This window comes from Kwoniella newhampshirensis, chromosome 4 (assembly GCF_039105145.1).
Source record: "Kwoniella newhampshirensis strain CBS 13917 chromosome 4, whole genome shotgun sequence".
NCBI classification, from domain to species: Eukaryota; Fungi; Basidiomycota; class Tremellomycetes; order Tremellales; family Cryptococcaceae; genus Kwoniella; species Kwoniella newhampshirensis.
This window is the reverse complement of record NC_089958.1, coordinates 1,734,906-1,750,254: the sequence shown is the minus strand read 5'-3', so window position 1 is coordinate 1,750,254 and position 15,349 is coordinate 1,734,906. Positions and strand designations below refer to the sequence as shown.

The 15,349-nt window shown below is 51.9% G+C and overlaps 6 protein-coding genes across 6 annotated transcripts; 3 read left to right on the top strand and 3 right to left on the bottom strand.

Annotated features, from left to right (window-relative positions):
* Positions 1-1,188: 1,188 nt before the first annotated feature.
* IAR55_002602 (uncharacterized protein) lies at positions 1,189-2,770 on the bottom strand (the record flags this gene model as incomplete). The annotated part of the gene is made up of 6 exons (XM_066945715.1): positions 1,189-1,437; positions 1,490-1,670; positions 1,725-2,111; positions 2,172-2,393; positions 2,443-2,586; positions 2,646-2,770. 6 exons carry the CDS (start codon positions 2,768-2,770, stop codon positions 1,189-1,191), a joined length of 1,308 nt encoding a protein of 435 aa, XP_066804404.1.
* A 380-nt stretch (positions 2,771-3,150) lies between these two features.
* On the top strand, positions 3,151-5,127 carry IAR55_002601 (uncharacterized protein; the record flags this gene model as incomplete). Its single annotated transcript, XM_066945714.1, has 9 exons — positions 3,151-3,356; positions 3,404-3,538; positions 3,594-3,771; positions 3,821-3,933; positions 3,989-4,023; positions 4,077-4,496; positions 4,554-4,782; positions 4,840-5,028; positions 5,085-5,127. The coding sequence occupies 9 exons, from the start codon at positions 3,151-3,153 to the stop codon at positions 5,125-5,127; spliced, it is 1,548 nt and encodes a 515-aa protein (XP_066804403.1).
* Positions 5,128-5,822: 695 nt separating this feature from the next.
* IAR55_002600 (uncharacterized protein) lies at positions 5,823-8,344 on the top strand (the record flags this gene model as incomplete). Its single annotated transcript, XM_066945713.1, has 9 exons — positions 5,823-5,925; positions 5,979-6,142; positions 6,190-6,475; positions 6,523-6,605; positions 6,653-6,915; positions 6,968-7,154; positions 7,203-7,473; positions 7,527-7,804; positions 7,862-8,344. The coding sequence occupies 9 exons, from the start codon at positions 5,823-5,825 to the stop codon at positions 8,342-8,344; spliced, it is 2,118 nt and encodes a 705-aa protein (XP_066804402.1).
* A 136-nt stretch (positions 8,345-8,480) lies between these two features.
* On the bottom strand, positions 8,481-9,818 carry IAR55_002599 (uncharacterized protein; the record flags this gene model as incomplete). The annotated part of the gene is made up of 3 exons (XM_066945712.1): positions 8,481-8,711; positions 8,759-9,047; positions 9,283-9,818. 3 exons carry the CDS (start codon positions 9,816-9,818, stop codon positions 8,481-8,483), a joined length of 1,056 nt encoding a protein of 351 aa, XP_066804401.1.
* Positions 9,819-11,129: 1,311 nt separating this feature from the next.
* Positions 11,130-13,225, top strand: IAR55_002598 (uncharacterized protein; the record flags this gene model as incomplete). The annotated part of the gene is made up of 9 exons (XM_066945711.1): positions 11,130-11,336; positions 11,393-11,471; positions 11,521-11,736; positions 11,787-11,933; positions 11,992-12,263; positions 12,325-12,556; positions 12,604-12,834; positions 12,885-12,968; positions 13,032-13,225. The coding sequence occupies 9 exons, from the start codon at positions 11,130-11,132 to the stop codon at positions 13,223-13,225; spliced, it is 1,662 nt and encodes a 553-aa protein (XP_066804400.1).
* Positions 13,226-13,509: 284 nt separating this feature from the next.
* IAR55_002597 (uncharacterized protein) lies at positions 13,510-14,755 on the bottom strand (the record flags this gene model as incomplete). The annotated part of the gene is made up of 5 exons (XM_066945710.1): positions 13,510-13,667; positions 13,719-13,929; positions 13,988-14,324; positions 14,385-14,521; positions 14,576-14,755. 5 exons carry the CDS (start codon positions 14,753-14,755, stop codon positions 13,510-13,512), a joined length of 1,023 nt encoding a protein of 340 aa, XP_066804399.1.
* Positions 14,756-15,349: the final 594 nt, after the last annotated feature.

Below are 15,349 nucleotides of genomic sequence, written 5' to 3'. Positions count from 1 at the left end.
CCCCAACCCCTAAACCCCCTAACCCCCTAACCCCAACCCCCAACCCCCAACCCCCAAACCCCTAACCCCTAACCCCCAACCCCTCAACCCCCAACCCCCAACCCCTAACCCCTAAACCCCTAACCCCTAACCCCCAACCCCTAACCCCTAACCCCTAACCCCCTAACCCCTAACCCCCTAACCCCCTAACCCCCCCAACCCCCTAACCCCTAACCCCTAACCCCCAACCCCTAACCCCTAACCCCCAACCCCTAACCCCCTAACCCCTAACCCCTAACCCCTAACCCCTAACCCCTAACCCCTAACCCCCTAACCCCTAACCCCCTAACCCCTAACCCCTAACCCCTAACCCCTAACCCCTAACCCCCTAACCCCCTAACCCCCTAACCCCTAACCCCTAACCCCTAACCCCTAACCCCTAACCCCTAACCCCTAACCCCTAACCCCTAACCCCCTAACCCCTAACCCCTAACCCCTAACCCCTAACCCCTAACCCCTAACCCCTAACCCCTAACCCTCAATCCTTTTCAGAAATATTCAGTAGACCCTTGACTATCATATATGCTGGGTACAACAATGTACAGCCGGAATTGACCAGAGTACAGCGTCCCAAAGTCCCAGGTAATCAGACCATTTCCCACTGTACAGCTTCAACTTCGATTGTCTGTACTAAGGCTCACCGCGCGCCTGGTGTTTTGGGTTCATCGAACTTTCTATAGCCATCTACAAGGCGATGTCCCAAGACATTGAGGAGACCGGGCGCTCAGGTCAATGGCGAGCTCAGAATGGTTCACAGCTTGACGGGTAGGAACGCAACGAAATTGGGTGGTTTCATCAACGAGGTCACGGTGAAAGCAGCGAGATTGAAGGATGTTACTCGGATCGTCAAGCGGGCCGGCTTCCTCCATCCTGATATAAATTGATGATCAAGGCCCAATGGTCACACGACAGCTAAGTCACTACTGACAATTGATAATTTATTGATCTCTACGTGCATGGTCTGCCGTCATTCCCGAGTTCAACTCCACCTGGAACAGAGGCATCACAGCTTAATTCAAGATTCAAATCACTATGCATGGCTTGCGCGCAGCCCTTCCTAGTCCGCTTCGTTTGTGTTATACTTGGTTCATCGTCAGGTTCCAGACACTGCTGTATAGACACCACGTTTCGAATTGATCGCATCTCCATTCAAAGCTCGTCCCTGAGATGTCGCCTGTCGACAATCGCCTTCACCTTCCCTGGCAAGTACGCTCCGTTCGGTCCACCCCAGTTACTGGCAGGCAGATCCGTTCGCTTTCCGTATATGGCGCTAGACGGTCGTTCATCTCGCCGACGATATGCGGCCTGTTCTACCGCTCTCATGACTCGGAGAAGGTTACCGCCGAGCAATCCCTTGATCTCTTCGTCTGTCCACCCTCGGCGAATGAACTCGGCCACCTTGAGACGCAACATCAGAGTTGCCCACGTGCGACCTGATGTCAAGACTTACCAGAGACGGCCACTTCGAGCAATCTTCCATACCTTCCACGACCTCGCCCATGCCATCAAAATCGCTGGCGAGCCCTACGTGCTGTCTAGATGTGTGCAGCGCGATGTATTCCACGTGATCGACTACCCGAGGGATGGTCGCGTTATTTGAGTCAATGAAGTGCTTGAACAGGACGCTTTGACTGCGATGAATTTAGCCAGGGAAGAATGGAGAAGGCGAGGAAAGACGAACTCACATGATACCCTCATTCTTTCCTGGACCGATGCGTGCTAAGATTTCATCAGGAACATTGCGAGGATGGTCGTTCACTCCTCTTGCTCCTGAATGCGTAAATGCTATGGGCACATCGGTTATGTCGAGGACATCCGTCATGGTCTGATCACTGACATGACTCAAGTCGACGATCACACCTAAGCGATTGAGCTCCTTTACGAGCTCTCGGCCTATTGCAGTGAGTCCATTGCCGGGATGCACAGGTCGCAGGAACGATCCATCGGTGCCTGCGCCCCCGCCCGCTGAGCTGGCGAATGATGAGTGACACGTATGGGTAAGAGTGAGGTAGCGGACGCCCAATCGAGCGAGGATTCGAATAGTTGATAATGAGTTGCCCAGCATATGAGATCTGGGGGAGCAACCATCAGCTCGTAGCTCACCACAAAGGTGTCAATTTGAGATGACTCACCCCTCCATCCCTATAAGAGCGGCGATCTTGCCGTTCGAGAAAGCCTGTTCAGCTTCGGCAGCAGTTGTTGCATACTGCAAGCTCGGTTCATAGTCGATCATCTCGCGGATCAGGTCAATCGATTCTATCGTATCCCGTATGGTTTGGTCGGGTTGTTGAAAGTCTTGACCGACATCGATCCCCAGCAGGTCTTGACAGGGAGTCCAGACCGTAAAGAACGCCCTACAGCCAGAATTAGTGCAATTCCGACCGGGAACTCATCAGTACATACCCGCCCACACCACCTTGACGAGCTCGTGGGAGATCAAATTGGCCAGGTAAGGATATGTTGAGATCGGGTAACATGTCAAGAGGCTGGCGAGCCAGGACTCGAAGGACTTGAGGTGTATCGACGTGTGTGTCGATGAGCTGGTATCTAGTCTTAGCACGATAAGCATTCTCAACTTTAGTGCATCTTTACCCTCTTGTTCTCACCGGGCTAGAAGGTTGCGTGCGTGTTGCAGATCCGCCGTCGCATCTTGCAAGGAGGAGGATGCGTGTGCTACACTCGCGAATGCCACTGCGGTAGCAAGCGTTATGAGATTCAGCAGCACGGCCATCACGATTCTTGTTGGTGCTGAATAGGTCGGAAGGATAGGTATCGAAGGATGACGATGTAGATAGCAGCGGCCGTTCGGGTTTGGGGAAACGGATGACTGCGGCCAACCATTGGGCGACGACTCGTTCGGCTACATTCCGGCACGCGGTTTCCAGTCCCGGCGAGCCTTTGTCGCCCAACGTCAGGCGATCTTTTGATCCCAGAGCTCCTCGGATTGATGACATTTCCAACTGAGAGCACTTGGGCGAGATAAGCAGGTCTTGTCCGATCGGCGAACAGTCTGGCGTCCTTTTGCGATGCGTCCGAACCTCATATACACATAAGTTCAAGATCAGAGCTAGTGCCTCATTTCCCCATCGCATACGACAACTTCAAACCGTCATGGCCGACAGCTTCTCCAAAGAAATATACGACAAAGAATCGTCTCATGCCGTCGTATTGCCTTCAAACGAAGGCAATGGGCATGCATCTGCTGAGGTACACGGCGACAAGGCTTTGGATCTCCTGGCTAATGCCCAGCATGTCGACCTCGCCGAAGTGGATCCCGCAAAGCTCAAGAAGCTGGTGCGGAAGATTGACTTGTATATGTGAGTCTCTCAAACGAAGCCTGACACACATATTGATACTCCTTCAGCATGCCATGCATGATGCTCTGCGAGTTCTTCAACTTCTTGGACAAGTCGGCCATTTCATACTCCAGATTGTTCGGGATCACGACACAAAACGGGCTGGTCGGTCAGCAATTTGCGTGGCTTGGTTCTCTCTTCTAGTCAGTCGACAAGCCTTCATTCATGGGTTGACAACACACTGACTGCATGGTATAGTATTGGCTACTTGATATGGCAGCCCTGTGCGGCCTGGCTGCTCGTGCGAATACCCGTCAGATGGCACCTGAGCACCGTTGTTGTCATATGGGGGATCGTGTTGGGATGCACGGCGGCATGTCACAACTTTGCAGGTTTGGCAACCTGTCGGTTCCTCCTCGGTATGGCTGAATCGGCCGTGAGTTGATCTTGCCGTGAGAACGCACCATCTGCTTACAATGCTTCAGATGGTACCAATCCTCGGCGCAGTGACCGGAATGTGGTACACCCGAGAAGAGCAAGCGACTCGAGTGGGATTGTGGTTCGGTAGCGTCGGCATGTCTCAGATCATTGGGGGTTTGTGAGTCGAATGATACGGTACTCTTCCTATCTTGATGCTGAGTGACGTTGGAAAGGATCTCATATGGCATGTTCCGACTCGAATCGTCAGGTGAGTAGCGATTGACCTAGCACCATGAATGGAAGGAGTATCCGCTCAGACAGGTGTAGCTGTTGCCAAGTGGAAGTTCATCTTCGTACTTCTTGGGCCGGTCACGGGAGTTTTCGGTCTCGTTCTCTTCGTCCTGATTCCCTCCAGTCCCGCTTCAGCCTGGTGGCTCACCCCGGAAGAACGATTACTGGCACTTGAGCGTATCCGCCAGAACAAGACCGGTACAGCAGCCAGCGAATACAAGATGTCCCAGTTCTGGGAAGCTTGGAGAGACCCTCGCATCTATCTCTGCGCAATATCTGTGTTCGGCGCGTCGGTTCCTAACGGTAGTATCTCAAGTTTTGGAGCTACCATCATCGCGGACTTTGGGTACACAACCAAGCAGACAACACTGTTGGGTATGTCGACCGGAGCATCCGAGACTGTCGCTATGATTGCTGGCATACTTCTCTCGAGACGGATGAAGCAAAGAGGTGAGTGAAGACGCCTCGTTCTCAAAGGCCATCTCGATAACGGGATCTACTTTGCAGGTCTTCCAGCGGTCATCTGTATCGGGGTTTCCATCGTTGGGGCTATCATGATGATAGCGATTCCTGCGGCACAAAAGAACGCAAGGTTCGCCGGCTACTGCCTTGTCTTCTGGTTCCCTGTCGGTCAGATGCTTTTCATCCCATGGTTCCAGTCGATGATAGCTGGTCACACCAAGCGAGCAACATTCTTCGCGCTGTATCAAGTGTTCTACTCGGCCGGTAATCTGGCGTGAGTTGTATCGGTTTGGCAGACAATCGAGATGCGAGCTAAACCTTTGGAATCCAGAGGAGCGCAATTATATCCTGCAAAGGACGCGCCAGGCTATGTTCCGGCTAAAGTGACAATGATCGTGATGTTGTGCCTTCATGCTGCCACCATGGGTGGCCTTGTTCTGGTACACAAGCGTTGGAATGCCAAACGCGCACAAGAAGCAGAGCTGGAGACGGAAGAGCTTGACAATATCGAATTCATGGAGTATGCGTCTGTCCGGAAATCTGAAAGGATACGTTATGCTAATCACATTGGCGCAGCCGTACCGACTGGGAGATCAAAAGCTTCAGATACCCGCTGTAGAGACATCGGCTCTCGATATGACAAGGAGTGAGTGTTTGTCACGAGTGTGACTGACAACGTGACTGACGATGCCCCTCATCCTCTCGACTTCCACAGCGCCCTTCCATGCACCAGCTCTACTAGTGAACAGCTGTCCTATCTGTCGTGTCATCCATCGTGTCCGGGAACGACCCTGATCTATTCGTTCTGTAGTCGAATCTGGTGATAGAAGTGATATGTGATAGATGTGGACGCTGTTGCAAGTCGACCGAGAACCGGTCTTTGCGTGCGGGGTGCGCACAATCTCCGCGATGAACGTATCCGGGAGCGCCGTCACAGCCTGGACTCGAAGACTTGCATCTGTGTTGAAGCCCCCAAACACTGCGCCCAAACACTGCGTTGAGACTACCGTATGTCCAAAATCTGCTGCCGGCTCAGCATTCCATGACACACGATTGATACTATCAGGATCTCCTTGACCGGCGGTATGATACCGGGAGTGTGACATACAAAGTCGCTGCGGTTGTTTGTTCGGCCTTACTCTCTCTTGATCTCGGCGGTACTCTGCGACATCATCAGCTGATCTCACCCGTCGTCATCCATGACCTCGACCACCCTCCACACCACAATGAGCATCAATGATGTCTCCAAAATGGATGATATCTTCCTTGAGTCCTTTCAAAGAGTCCCAAACTTCGACATCTATACATCCCGCCATGACCCAACTGAAGCTCAACGGACACGCTGCGACCAACGGTCACAGTCATAAAGACACGATCTTGTCGCGTCCTCGACCTCAAGAGACTTACTTTCTGACTTGTCAGTACGACCGTTTCTAATAAGTTGCGCTGTGCTGACCTCGTCTTTTCCAGCCGTCAACACAGAATCATTCTACGGAAAGCTTCGAAACCTTTACTCGAATCAAGTGCTCAAAACGCAATTGGATCAGTTGAAGAAGCAGGGAAGCTACGATGCGTTCAAGTTGGGATGGCATCCTGCGTACGATGTCCGACGTTTGACAGGAGCGAAGACGAGGGTGAGCTGCTTATGAGGCTCAGAGAATGCTTCGCTGATTGTAAACAGGTCGACGGGATCCCTCCTTCTCTATTCTGGGAATCGGACGTTGGCAAATGGTGGGTACAAGTCATTTTATGTCGGGCTGACGAACGTAGGATCGAAGGAGCGTGCTACTTCTTGTCCTCTCCCGACGCCAAATCCTGCTCACATGCCGCCGAATTCGATGCAGCGATTCAGGAGCTCGTGGATATGATCGAAAAGGCACAGCAGCCCGATGGATATCTAGACATCTACTTTACCGTGGTGGACCCGGAAGGGCGATACAAGAATCTTCGGGACATGCATGAGATGTGTGAGTTTTTGGGTCTACGAAAAGTGTACCTCATCTGATGAGACCAGACAACGCCGGACATCTTCTTGAGGGAGCACTGGCACATCACCACTACACCGAATCACGCCAATTCTTGGACGTCATGATTCGGGTAAGATCTGCTCTCGCTCGAACCGAGAGTATGCTGACGTACTGCAGTATGTTGAATGTTTCATGAAAGCCTTCGGATCGGGAAAGGATCAATTACACGGTTATCCTGGCCACCCTGAACTTGAACTGGCAGTGTTAAGACTCTACAATCTCACCCACGACCCTCGTCATCTCGAGTTTGGTCGGTATCTCCTTGAGGCTAGGGGCGTCAAGCGGGAAGAATACGGTGGAGAAACATACTTTGTTCACGAGGCAGAAGTCAGAAAAGACCCAATCACTTCCTTCAATCTGTCTAGTACGAAAGACATGGCGTGAGTGAACTCAATCCGACCAGAATACTGTCCCCACGCTGACTGTTCCCAGGTACAACCAATCCCACTTGCCCATTCACGACCAAGATGCTATCCTCGGGCACTCTGTCCGCGCATTCTACCTCTACACTGCATGCGCAGATCTCGGTGGCGGGTTTCTGGAAGATGCTAAACGACTGTTGACGGATGCGGTCGACAACAAGATGTATGTGACTGGTGGCTTTGGAACTGAACCTGCGGTATGTGAAACTCTTTTTTCGCTTGAATATCGACTGATCAGCTTGCAGTGGGAAGGCTTCTCTCATATCCCCCATCGACTCCCTCAGTCCACGGGGGAAGGCGGCTGTTATGCGGAGACCTGTGCATCCATCGCGTGCATGATGACCTCTGAACGTATCCTTTCTCATGGACTGGATGGGAAAGTCAGAGACGTGATGGAGCTTTGTCTCCTCAACGCGGTATTGGGTGGCGGTAGCTTGGACGGGAAGCAGTTCAGCTACGCGAACAAGCTTGCGACTTGGGGTGATGAGGTCGCCACGAGAAAAGACTGGTTTGAGGGTGAGTGATCTGAGCGTGCGCCATTCTGTGAGTCGCACTTACAAGTCAGACAGTCTGCTGCTGTCCGCCCAATCTCTCTCGAACACTGGGAATGATTGGAGGGTATACCTGGTCGGCTAAAGTCGATGAAGCAAGCAAGATCATATCACTCAACGTGTATCTGCATCTCTCAGCGACTCGAGAGATCGAACTCCCGGACGGGAAGACGGCAAAAGTCAGTATGGAAAGCGGTATGCCATGGGTGGGCGAGGCGAACTGGAAACTCGAAGCTCCTGAAGGATGGACCTGGAAGGTTTCCGTCCCTTGTCCTGATTACGCCGAGGACGTCAAGGTAAGCTGCTGTCCCCCTCCTGACATGTGCGCGGCACTTATGTGAAAGCATCTACAGGTGTCCGCAAAGTCAACCTCGGAAACGCCGGGATTCCTAGTGATTACTCTCCCTGCCACTTCGTCGTTCTCACAGACTTTCTCCCTTCCCGTCCGCTTGCTGTCGCCCCATCCACTTACGGGTCAAGACACCCTCAATGTCACTCGTGGTCCTATCGTATACACTGCGGAATCGTTCGACAATGAGTCGATTGACTCAGCTCACCCACACTTCGAAGGTGTCGGTATATCGTCCAAGACGACGTTTGCCGAGAACTCTACTGTCATCGGCGGCATCCCTGTCATCATGCTCGAGGCCAACGAGCAAGCGTACTCTTTGAACGAAGTGAAAGACGAGCAGGCATATAGCGTGGTGACCGGCAACAGACCAAGGACCTGGACTGGTTTGGGTGACAAGATCAGATTCACTCCCTGGTTCGCTAGGGCCAATAGGGGCGGTGCTGGTCGAGTGAGGACAGCGTTCCTCCGAGCGGACGAGATATGAGCAAATGTTGTGATAACTTCCACATGTATGAAACATGAAATGCACTGTATCTATTCTCTCATTCTTGACTTTGCGCCATTTGGATCGACAAGAATTGCATAGTTCGTCAAGCCAGCTATCCATATCGTCGATACACCTACCTGAGTTCTGCAGACAAGATCTTCGATACGCTTACCATTGACATCGCTTCTGTGAGAGACTGCGCAAAGCCTGTCCCCGCACGATGTTGAGTTACGAACAAGTGAAGACTTTGCAGTAGCGTCATCCAGCGATCGCTCCATGCAATAGCATTGAGCTGTCCTCGAAGCTGAGGGCAAGCTTGACCGACCTCAGTAACGATCTGAGCGATATCGTACAGCTTTTCCACCTGTATACCTTGGTCAATGATGATGTACCTTGTGTGACAGCACTCACAAAGCCACAGCCATGCGCCTCCATGGCGCCCAGAGTCAGCCTTTGACAGATCGCAACTGTAGTGGCCGCGACATCGACTATATACTCCACACTCAGTTCCTTTTCCCCTCCTTCCTCTTGGATTAGACCATGCCCAGCCGCCAGCCGCCATACCCTGTTCCTTAGCCATTGCCATGTGATGAGCAAATCGGCTTTCTGGACCTCGCTCAGGCCACCAAAGTCTGCCCCAACCCCGAACACGTCGGAAGCCGAACCTCCCAGTGCGCGGAGAATCGTCACACCCCTTGCACTAGTCAATTTGGTGCAAGTCAAGGGGGTGCACTTCTTGTTCCAGCAAAATATTATGTCGTTGTCGATCGGAGAGAACAGCCGTGCGAGGTAGAACAGTGTCCCAGAAGCTGGATCTATGGACGGATCAAGACCGATTGCGTCGGGAAGTAGGGAACCGGAAAAGGTGATCCCTCCAAATCGTTGAAGCGCATACGCTCTGAATAATCAGCTCATACGTCGCCTAAGCGACTCACCGCTCGGTGACACTCAAGATCCAGAACAGTCTCAGTCGTCTTCGTGCTTCATCCAATTCGATACCAGCATGGCCCCGTCGACTGGCAAGACTCAATGCTTCTCCCATACCGATTGCCTCCTTCAACTTGATCCTCGCACCATCCGCGTAGCCCAGCTCAAACAACGCACCAAACATCAGGTAGCTTGCAGTTGCTGCTTGTACTCGCGGAGTGAGACCCCAGTCCCATCTCGATCTCAAACGCAATGCTTCATCGATCAAGATCTTGCATTGCTTCGCCCGATGCGGTCGGCTGGCAAGCTCATCTGATCGAAGTGGATGGACGAGCGATAAAGCGCACATGGACAAGACAAGGGCCACAAACGTTCGATTCTGCTGAGACTCTGGATCGTCAAGTCGTGACAGAATATATGAACGGGAGAATACCGGTATCATCGGATATACCCTGTCGAAGAACCGCTCCAATTGAGGTTTGATGAGGGTGTCAAGGGTGAGCGTGAAGATCGGAGAGACATCTTCAGGCGGTACAAATGGCATTGACCAAGGTGTGTTCCAAGACACACCTGGCAGGGAGGATTGGGTGGCAGTCTGAATGTTGGAGGAGAAGATGCCGTCCAGAAATGATAACGAAGGAGAGGAATCCCTGGGTTTTGTTGCCTCGGTTTTAGTCGGCGGGACCTCCGTTAGTCGACTTGAGCTTGCACCTGCATCATCGCGTGTCTCGTACTCCTGCCACGACAGGTCTGCTGCGAACAACTCTGTGAGAGAAGGTGTGAAAGTCCCATCGGTGGGGACAATCTGGACGCTCCCCGTGTCCGCATTCGATCGACCACGGACTGTAGACTGGTCAATATGCAAGACAGGTCCATCGCTCAGGCCCTTTGACTGGCTGTGTTCTTCCCGACCTAATCCTTCGTTCTGGTCAAGCAATGGAGTCGTTCCAGTCTGCCAGTCCGAAGTCCAGGTGTCTTGTAACCATCTTTCGGCTATGCTCGTGCCAATCCCGCTTGGAGTGTCTCTCGCTTGTTCATTCAGCCTGTTCGAAGGTTTAGAGGGGGAAGATGATCTCGTCGTACGCTTTCGTGCGAATGTCTCTCGGCGCCGTGAACGTTTAGCTCTGCATGTAGTCGCTCAGTCATGTACAACTTTGCCACCATGGTATCTTACCTACCGTGGAGTAGGACCTTTGGGAAGAACCGGATTCAGAAACGAACATGTTACCACGGTCCTTCGACATGTTGCGCAAGGTTCAGAACCATTGCACTAATTTCCGACTGATCAGCCTATACCAGAAAGACCGAGTCATACCTTGACTTTGCGTGCATGACACTGGTCACAGGCCCGTTTGGCCAACCCGTCAGATACCCGAGAAGGACTTCTGTCAGTCATACTGTAAGCATGTAGATGAAAATGACGATGTGTTTGAGTAAACAGACTTGCTTTCGGGCGGACTTGCTTTCAAGGATACAGCTCTACTTATAGAACTCTGAAGCTTCGGGGAATATGTGCCGGCGCCGGTGGATCGGGTGTATGGTGGTCGTAACAACCGGGGCAATGGGTGATCGTCATCCTCCATCAGCTGTTCTTCATATCGGTGCAATGGATGACTAAGCTGATCTCGCGTGCTCGGTAGCATCAGTGTACCTGGCAGGCGCTTACTACAGTGCTCTCTCGGCCCTACTCTGTCTCGGTGCCATCCTCAAGACACCCTGCTATCACGTGGATGGAACTGATCGTCCGGAAGTCATTGATTTGGATCTCTCCACAAGCAGAAATGCTTAAAACGATGGCCCCCTGGGGAGCCCATATTCCCTCCACGAACGAGTGAGAGAGGTATCCCGATTCACCATGCCAGTAGTCACCACCAATTTCAACGAAAGGGCTCTGCATCTCAACAACCGGGAGAATGCAGATCTCATTCAGAGGGCTCAAGAAGCCGATGCTCTCGATCATGAATTGACCATCAAGCAAGCCTTGAAGAAATACAAAGCTGCTGTGTTTTGGGCGATGTTCCTTTCAACCGCTCTGGTGATGGAGGGTTATGATGTAGTTGTGGTATGTAGGATGAGCATGACGATCTCACCTCAACATACTGACATGCGCTTATCTAGATCTCCTCGTTCTATGGTCAAGAACAGTTCATCAATCGGTTCGGTACAGTTGGATCTGACGGCAAGAAAGCGATAACTGGTGTGTCCATCTCCCGAGAAGGTAAGGATCACGGCTTACGTGACAACAGCTGCATGGCAGTCTGGACTGTCCAACTCGTCGGTCGTCGGTCAACTCTGCGGCCTCATCATCAACATGTGGGCGCAAGACAGGCTAGGCGCCAGACGCACTTATATGGTGTTCATGGTATGGATGCTATTGGCAATTTTCATCCCCGTCTTCGCGAATTCGTTGCCCGTTCTCGCTGTGGGGGAAGCCGTTTGCGGTATCAGTTGGGGTATCTTCCGTAAGTGAGACATTGCGCTGCGGAGTCGTGTAGATCTGACGTCTAAGCAGAGACTTTGAGTACTTCATACGCATCCGAGGTCGTACCAACGGTACTCAGACCATACGTGACTGCGTATGTGTGCATGTGCTGGGGAGCAGGTATCCTGCTCAGCTCAGGAGTGGTCCGTGCCGTCGCCAATCTACAGGGTGACTGGGGTGAGTATTGCCTGTGTCATCAACTGTAGCAAAAACTGATCGCTCGTCTGTTTCCAAGGGTGGCGTCTCCCTTTCGTATGCCAGTGGGTGTGGCCAATCCCTCTATTCATCGGTGCCTACCTGGCCCCAGAGTCCCCTTGGAACGCTGTCCGAAGAGGTGAACACGATACCGCTCGCAAAGCCCTTCTTCGTCTCCGAGACCCAGCCGACAAAGATGTCGAAGCGACATTGGCATACATTGTTCATACCACCCGACTTGAGATGGCAGAGACCGAGGGCTCGAGTATCCTCGAATGCTTCCGGGGTACCAATTTGAGACGTACTGAAATTGTGAGCGACAAAGAAGCGTAGAAAAAGTTGATTGACTTCACGCTGACTACTTTGTCGACAGAATTGCGTTGTTTGGGCCGCTCAGATCCTCTGTGGAAACGCGATTCTAGGTTACTCTGTGGTCTTTCTGGAATCGGCTGGCTTCACACCTATCCAAGCATTCGACGTCAACATCGCTCTCTCCTCGTGCTACATCATCGGCGGAATCGTTTGCTGGTTCCTCATGGCTCGTGTCGGAAGAGCTACCATTTATATGGTCGGCTTGGCGTGCATGTTCTGTTGTCTCATTGCGAGTGAGTCAATGTGACTTCTGTGCGGCTGAAGACTAATATCTTGACAGTCGGTGCGTTGGGTTTCAAGAACTCAAAGGAAAGTCAACTTGCCATCGGAATACTCCTCGTCATTTCGACCTTGTTCAATATGATCACAGTCGGACCTGCTTGTTATCCGATCGTGGCGGAAACACCCTCTGGACGACTTCGTTACAAGACAATCACCATCGGTCGATTCGTATATAATCTCACAGGTATCTTCTCCAATTCGGTCACGCCTCGCATGATTTCTGCGACTGGTACGTCGGTTCCCCACACGACTCTTTCAGTTTCGCTAACAGACGCGTAGCATGGAATTGGGGAGCAAAGGCAGGATTTTTCTACGCGGGCACCAACCTTCTCTGTCTTATCTGGTGCTGGTTCCGTTTGCCAGGTGGGTGTTGGCCACCACGAGTCGTCTGTGGGGATCACTAATTCTATATTTGCGATGCCGCAGAGACGAAAGATAGGCCGTTTGGAGAAATCGACTTGCTGTTCGAGAACAAGGTCCCGGCTCGTCAGTTCAAGCACACCAAAGCGAACCAGTTCGCTCTCACGGCAGAAGAGATCGACGCGGCCGGTGTCGATCAGCGAGATCTCAAGCATGACGATATTGAAAAACACGACTTTGAGCATGTCGAGAGGATCTGATCCGACCGTTCTTCATTTTCAGTCCTCTTTTGGTGGTCACGTTGGGCGCTCTATAATTCCGTTTCACGACTGTCCTTCACATCAGTGACTCAATCTTTCACGTATCCAGTCGATGCAAGTAAAGTAATCGAACAGAATGTATGTCACATTGTAAGACCCCATCCCACAGTTCCCACTTCTCGTCATCTTACTTTAGCGCAAGGTGACTGCTTTACGCCTCGCAAATTGCACCAGTACCTCAACCGAAAATGCTGCATCAAGAACCCAGCTGCTGGTAAAATCCCTCAATCCAGACCATTGCGCCAAGTGGCTCCAACCTCATTCAATCCCCAAGCCTGGGGTCCCATATCATGCACTGTCGTCCTTCTAAGATCACGCTTGTATTTCCCAGCGTAGCTACCTGGCACAGAGCGATGCAGAACGCACGTGTTGTCCCAGACGACTGATGAGACGTGAGCACAGGGGACCGTACAATCCATCTTATGCGACTCACCCAAGTCACCTGGATCCCTCCATTTCACCCTGAAAGTGTACTTCGGTTGATCCACATACTCCAGTAGTCCTTTCAGCTCTTTTTGACCCTCCTCGATCCCCATCCCTTCGACATGATGAGCATGCGCAGCGATGTACAAGTTGGTCCTGCCCGAAGGCTCGTGTAACTGAACAAGTCTGTGTATCCCGAATCGATGTTTCATCGGGTCAAACTGCCATCGATTGATTAGCGATCGATCTGAAATGCAGTGTAGACGTCGAGTGACTCACCTCGTCCGTATCAAGCAGAGGGTTGAGTGCACCATTTTTGTCTGTATTGGCATTCCTCCTGCATTGCAATTGCGAATTCATAACGACCCAATCCTTGATCTGCTCCTTCCTCCCCTCGCTCAGATGCTCATATGCGGACCGCGTATCGGCGAACTCTGTATCCCCGCCAAGTTCGGCTGGAGGTAGCTCATGTGCTAAGAGCAGGGAGATACCTGCTCGTCGGGGGTTGAACGCTGAATCGGCGTGGAAATGGTAGTTGCATCGAAGTAGGAGATCGCGCATCGTTCCCGGTTGCATGACCGTTCCGTCGGGATTGACGTTTCCAACGTCGAATAGGCTATTCCCCAAATCAGTTCAAGAGTTCCATGTCTCTCCCAGGGGAAAGGGACAGACTCACTAGTCGCTGGTGAGACGGTTCTTCTGACCTAGACCAGACACGAACGGCGCGATATCGTCTAGATCGCCAAACAGATGTGACATCTCGACATGTCTAGCGTCGTCAAGACCTGTCTTGCGGAAGACTAACACGCCGTACTGCGGGCAGCTCATATGAGCAACGGATAGTAAGAAGCGGGGAGATGAACATACCTTGGCAAGACCTTGCTTGATCTCATCGACAAGCTCTGATGTGATGGATGAGAAATCGGCGGTGGCTTCCGCACCAAATGTGGGGTGTATCGGACGGTATTCTACCAGAGGTCCAGCGACCAACGGCAGGGTGGTGATTGAGGGAGCCTCGGTAGCAGTCATGACTTGAGCGGGGGCCATCTTTGCTGTTGGCGTACTGTACCTGCACTTGCCATTGATCGAATGAACCCGTACTGGTGAAGATTGTCTTATGCTTATATACCCCATGACACAAGCTCAGCGACGGTCGGCATCGGTCCGGATGATCGTTCAGATGACGTGGTCGTGCGTCTATTTTGAACCACTTTCCGAACATGCATATCAGTCCAAACATTCATGACAAGTGACAGGAGAGAACGAACTGGCGCTAAAGAGCTTACTTGCAGCGTCGGTAAAACGCTTGAATTGTGTTTGAATTCAAGATCGAACTCTCAGCTTCGTCCTATTTTTCACCATTGAGTCTCCACTGCAGGATCTGTAAAACTGAACAAAACGACAGGCCCTGATGGTGAACCAATTCTGCATAACCACACCTAAGTTACACAAAACACCCACACCCTGTGCTTTTGATCAACGACCGAGATGGACGAACACACGACCAAACATCAGATCAAGTGATACACAAAGGTTAGATGCATGACTCAAAAGAAAAGACTACTAGCCATCACGCCGATACAGAAGAATCTCTCACGCCACCAAACGACTGGATCTGATACATGACGTCTTCACGACAGC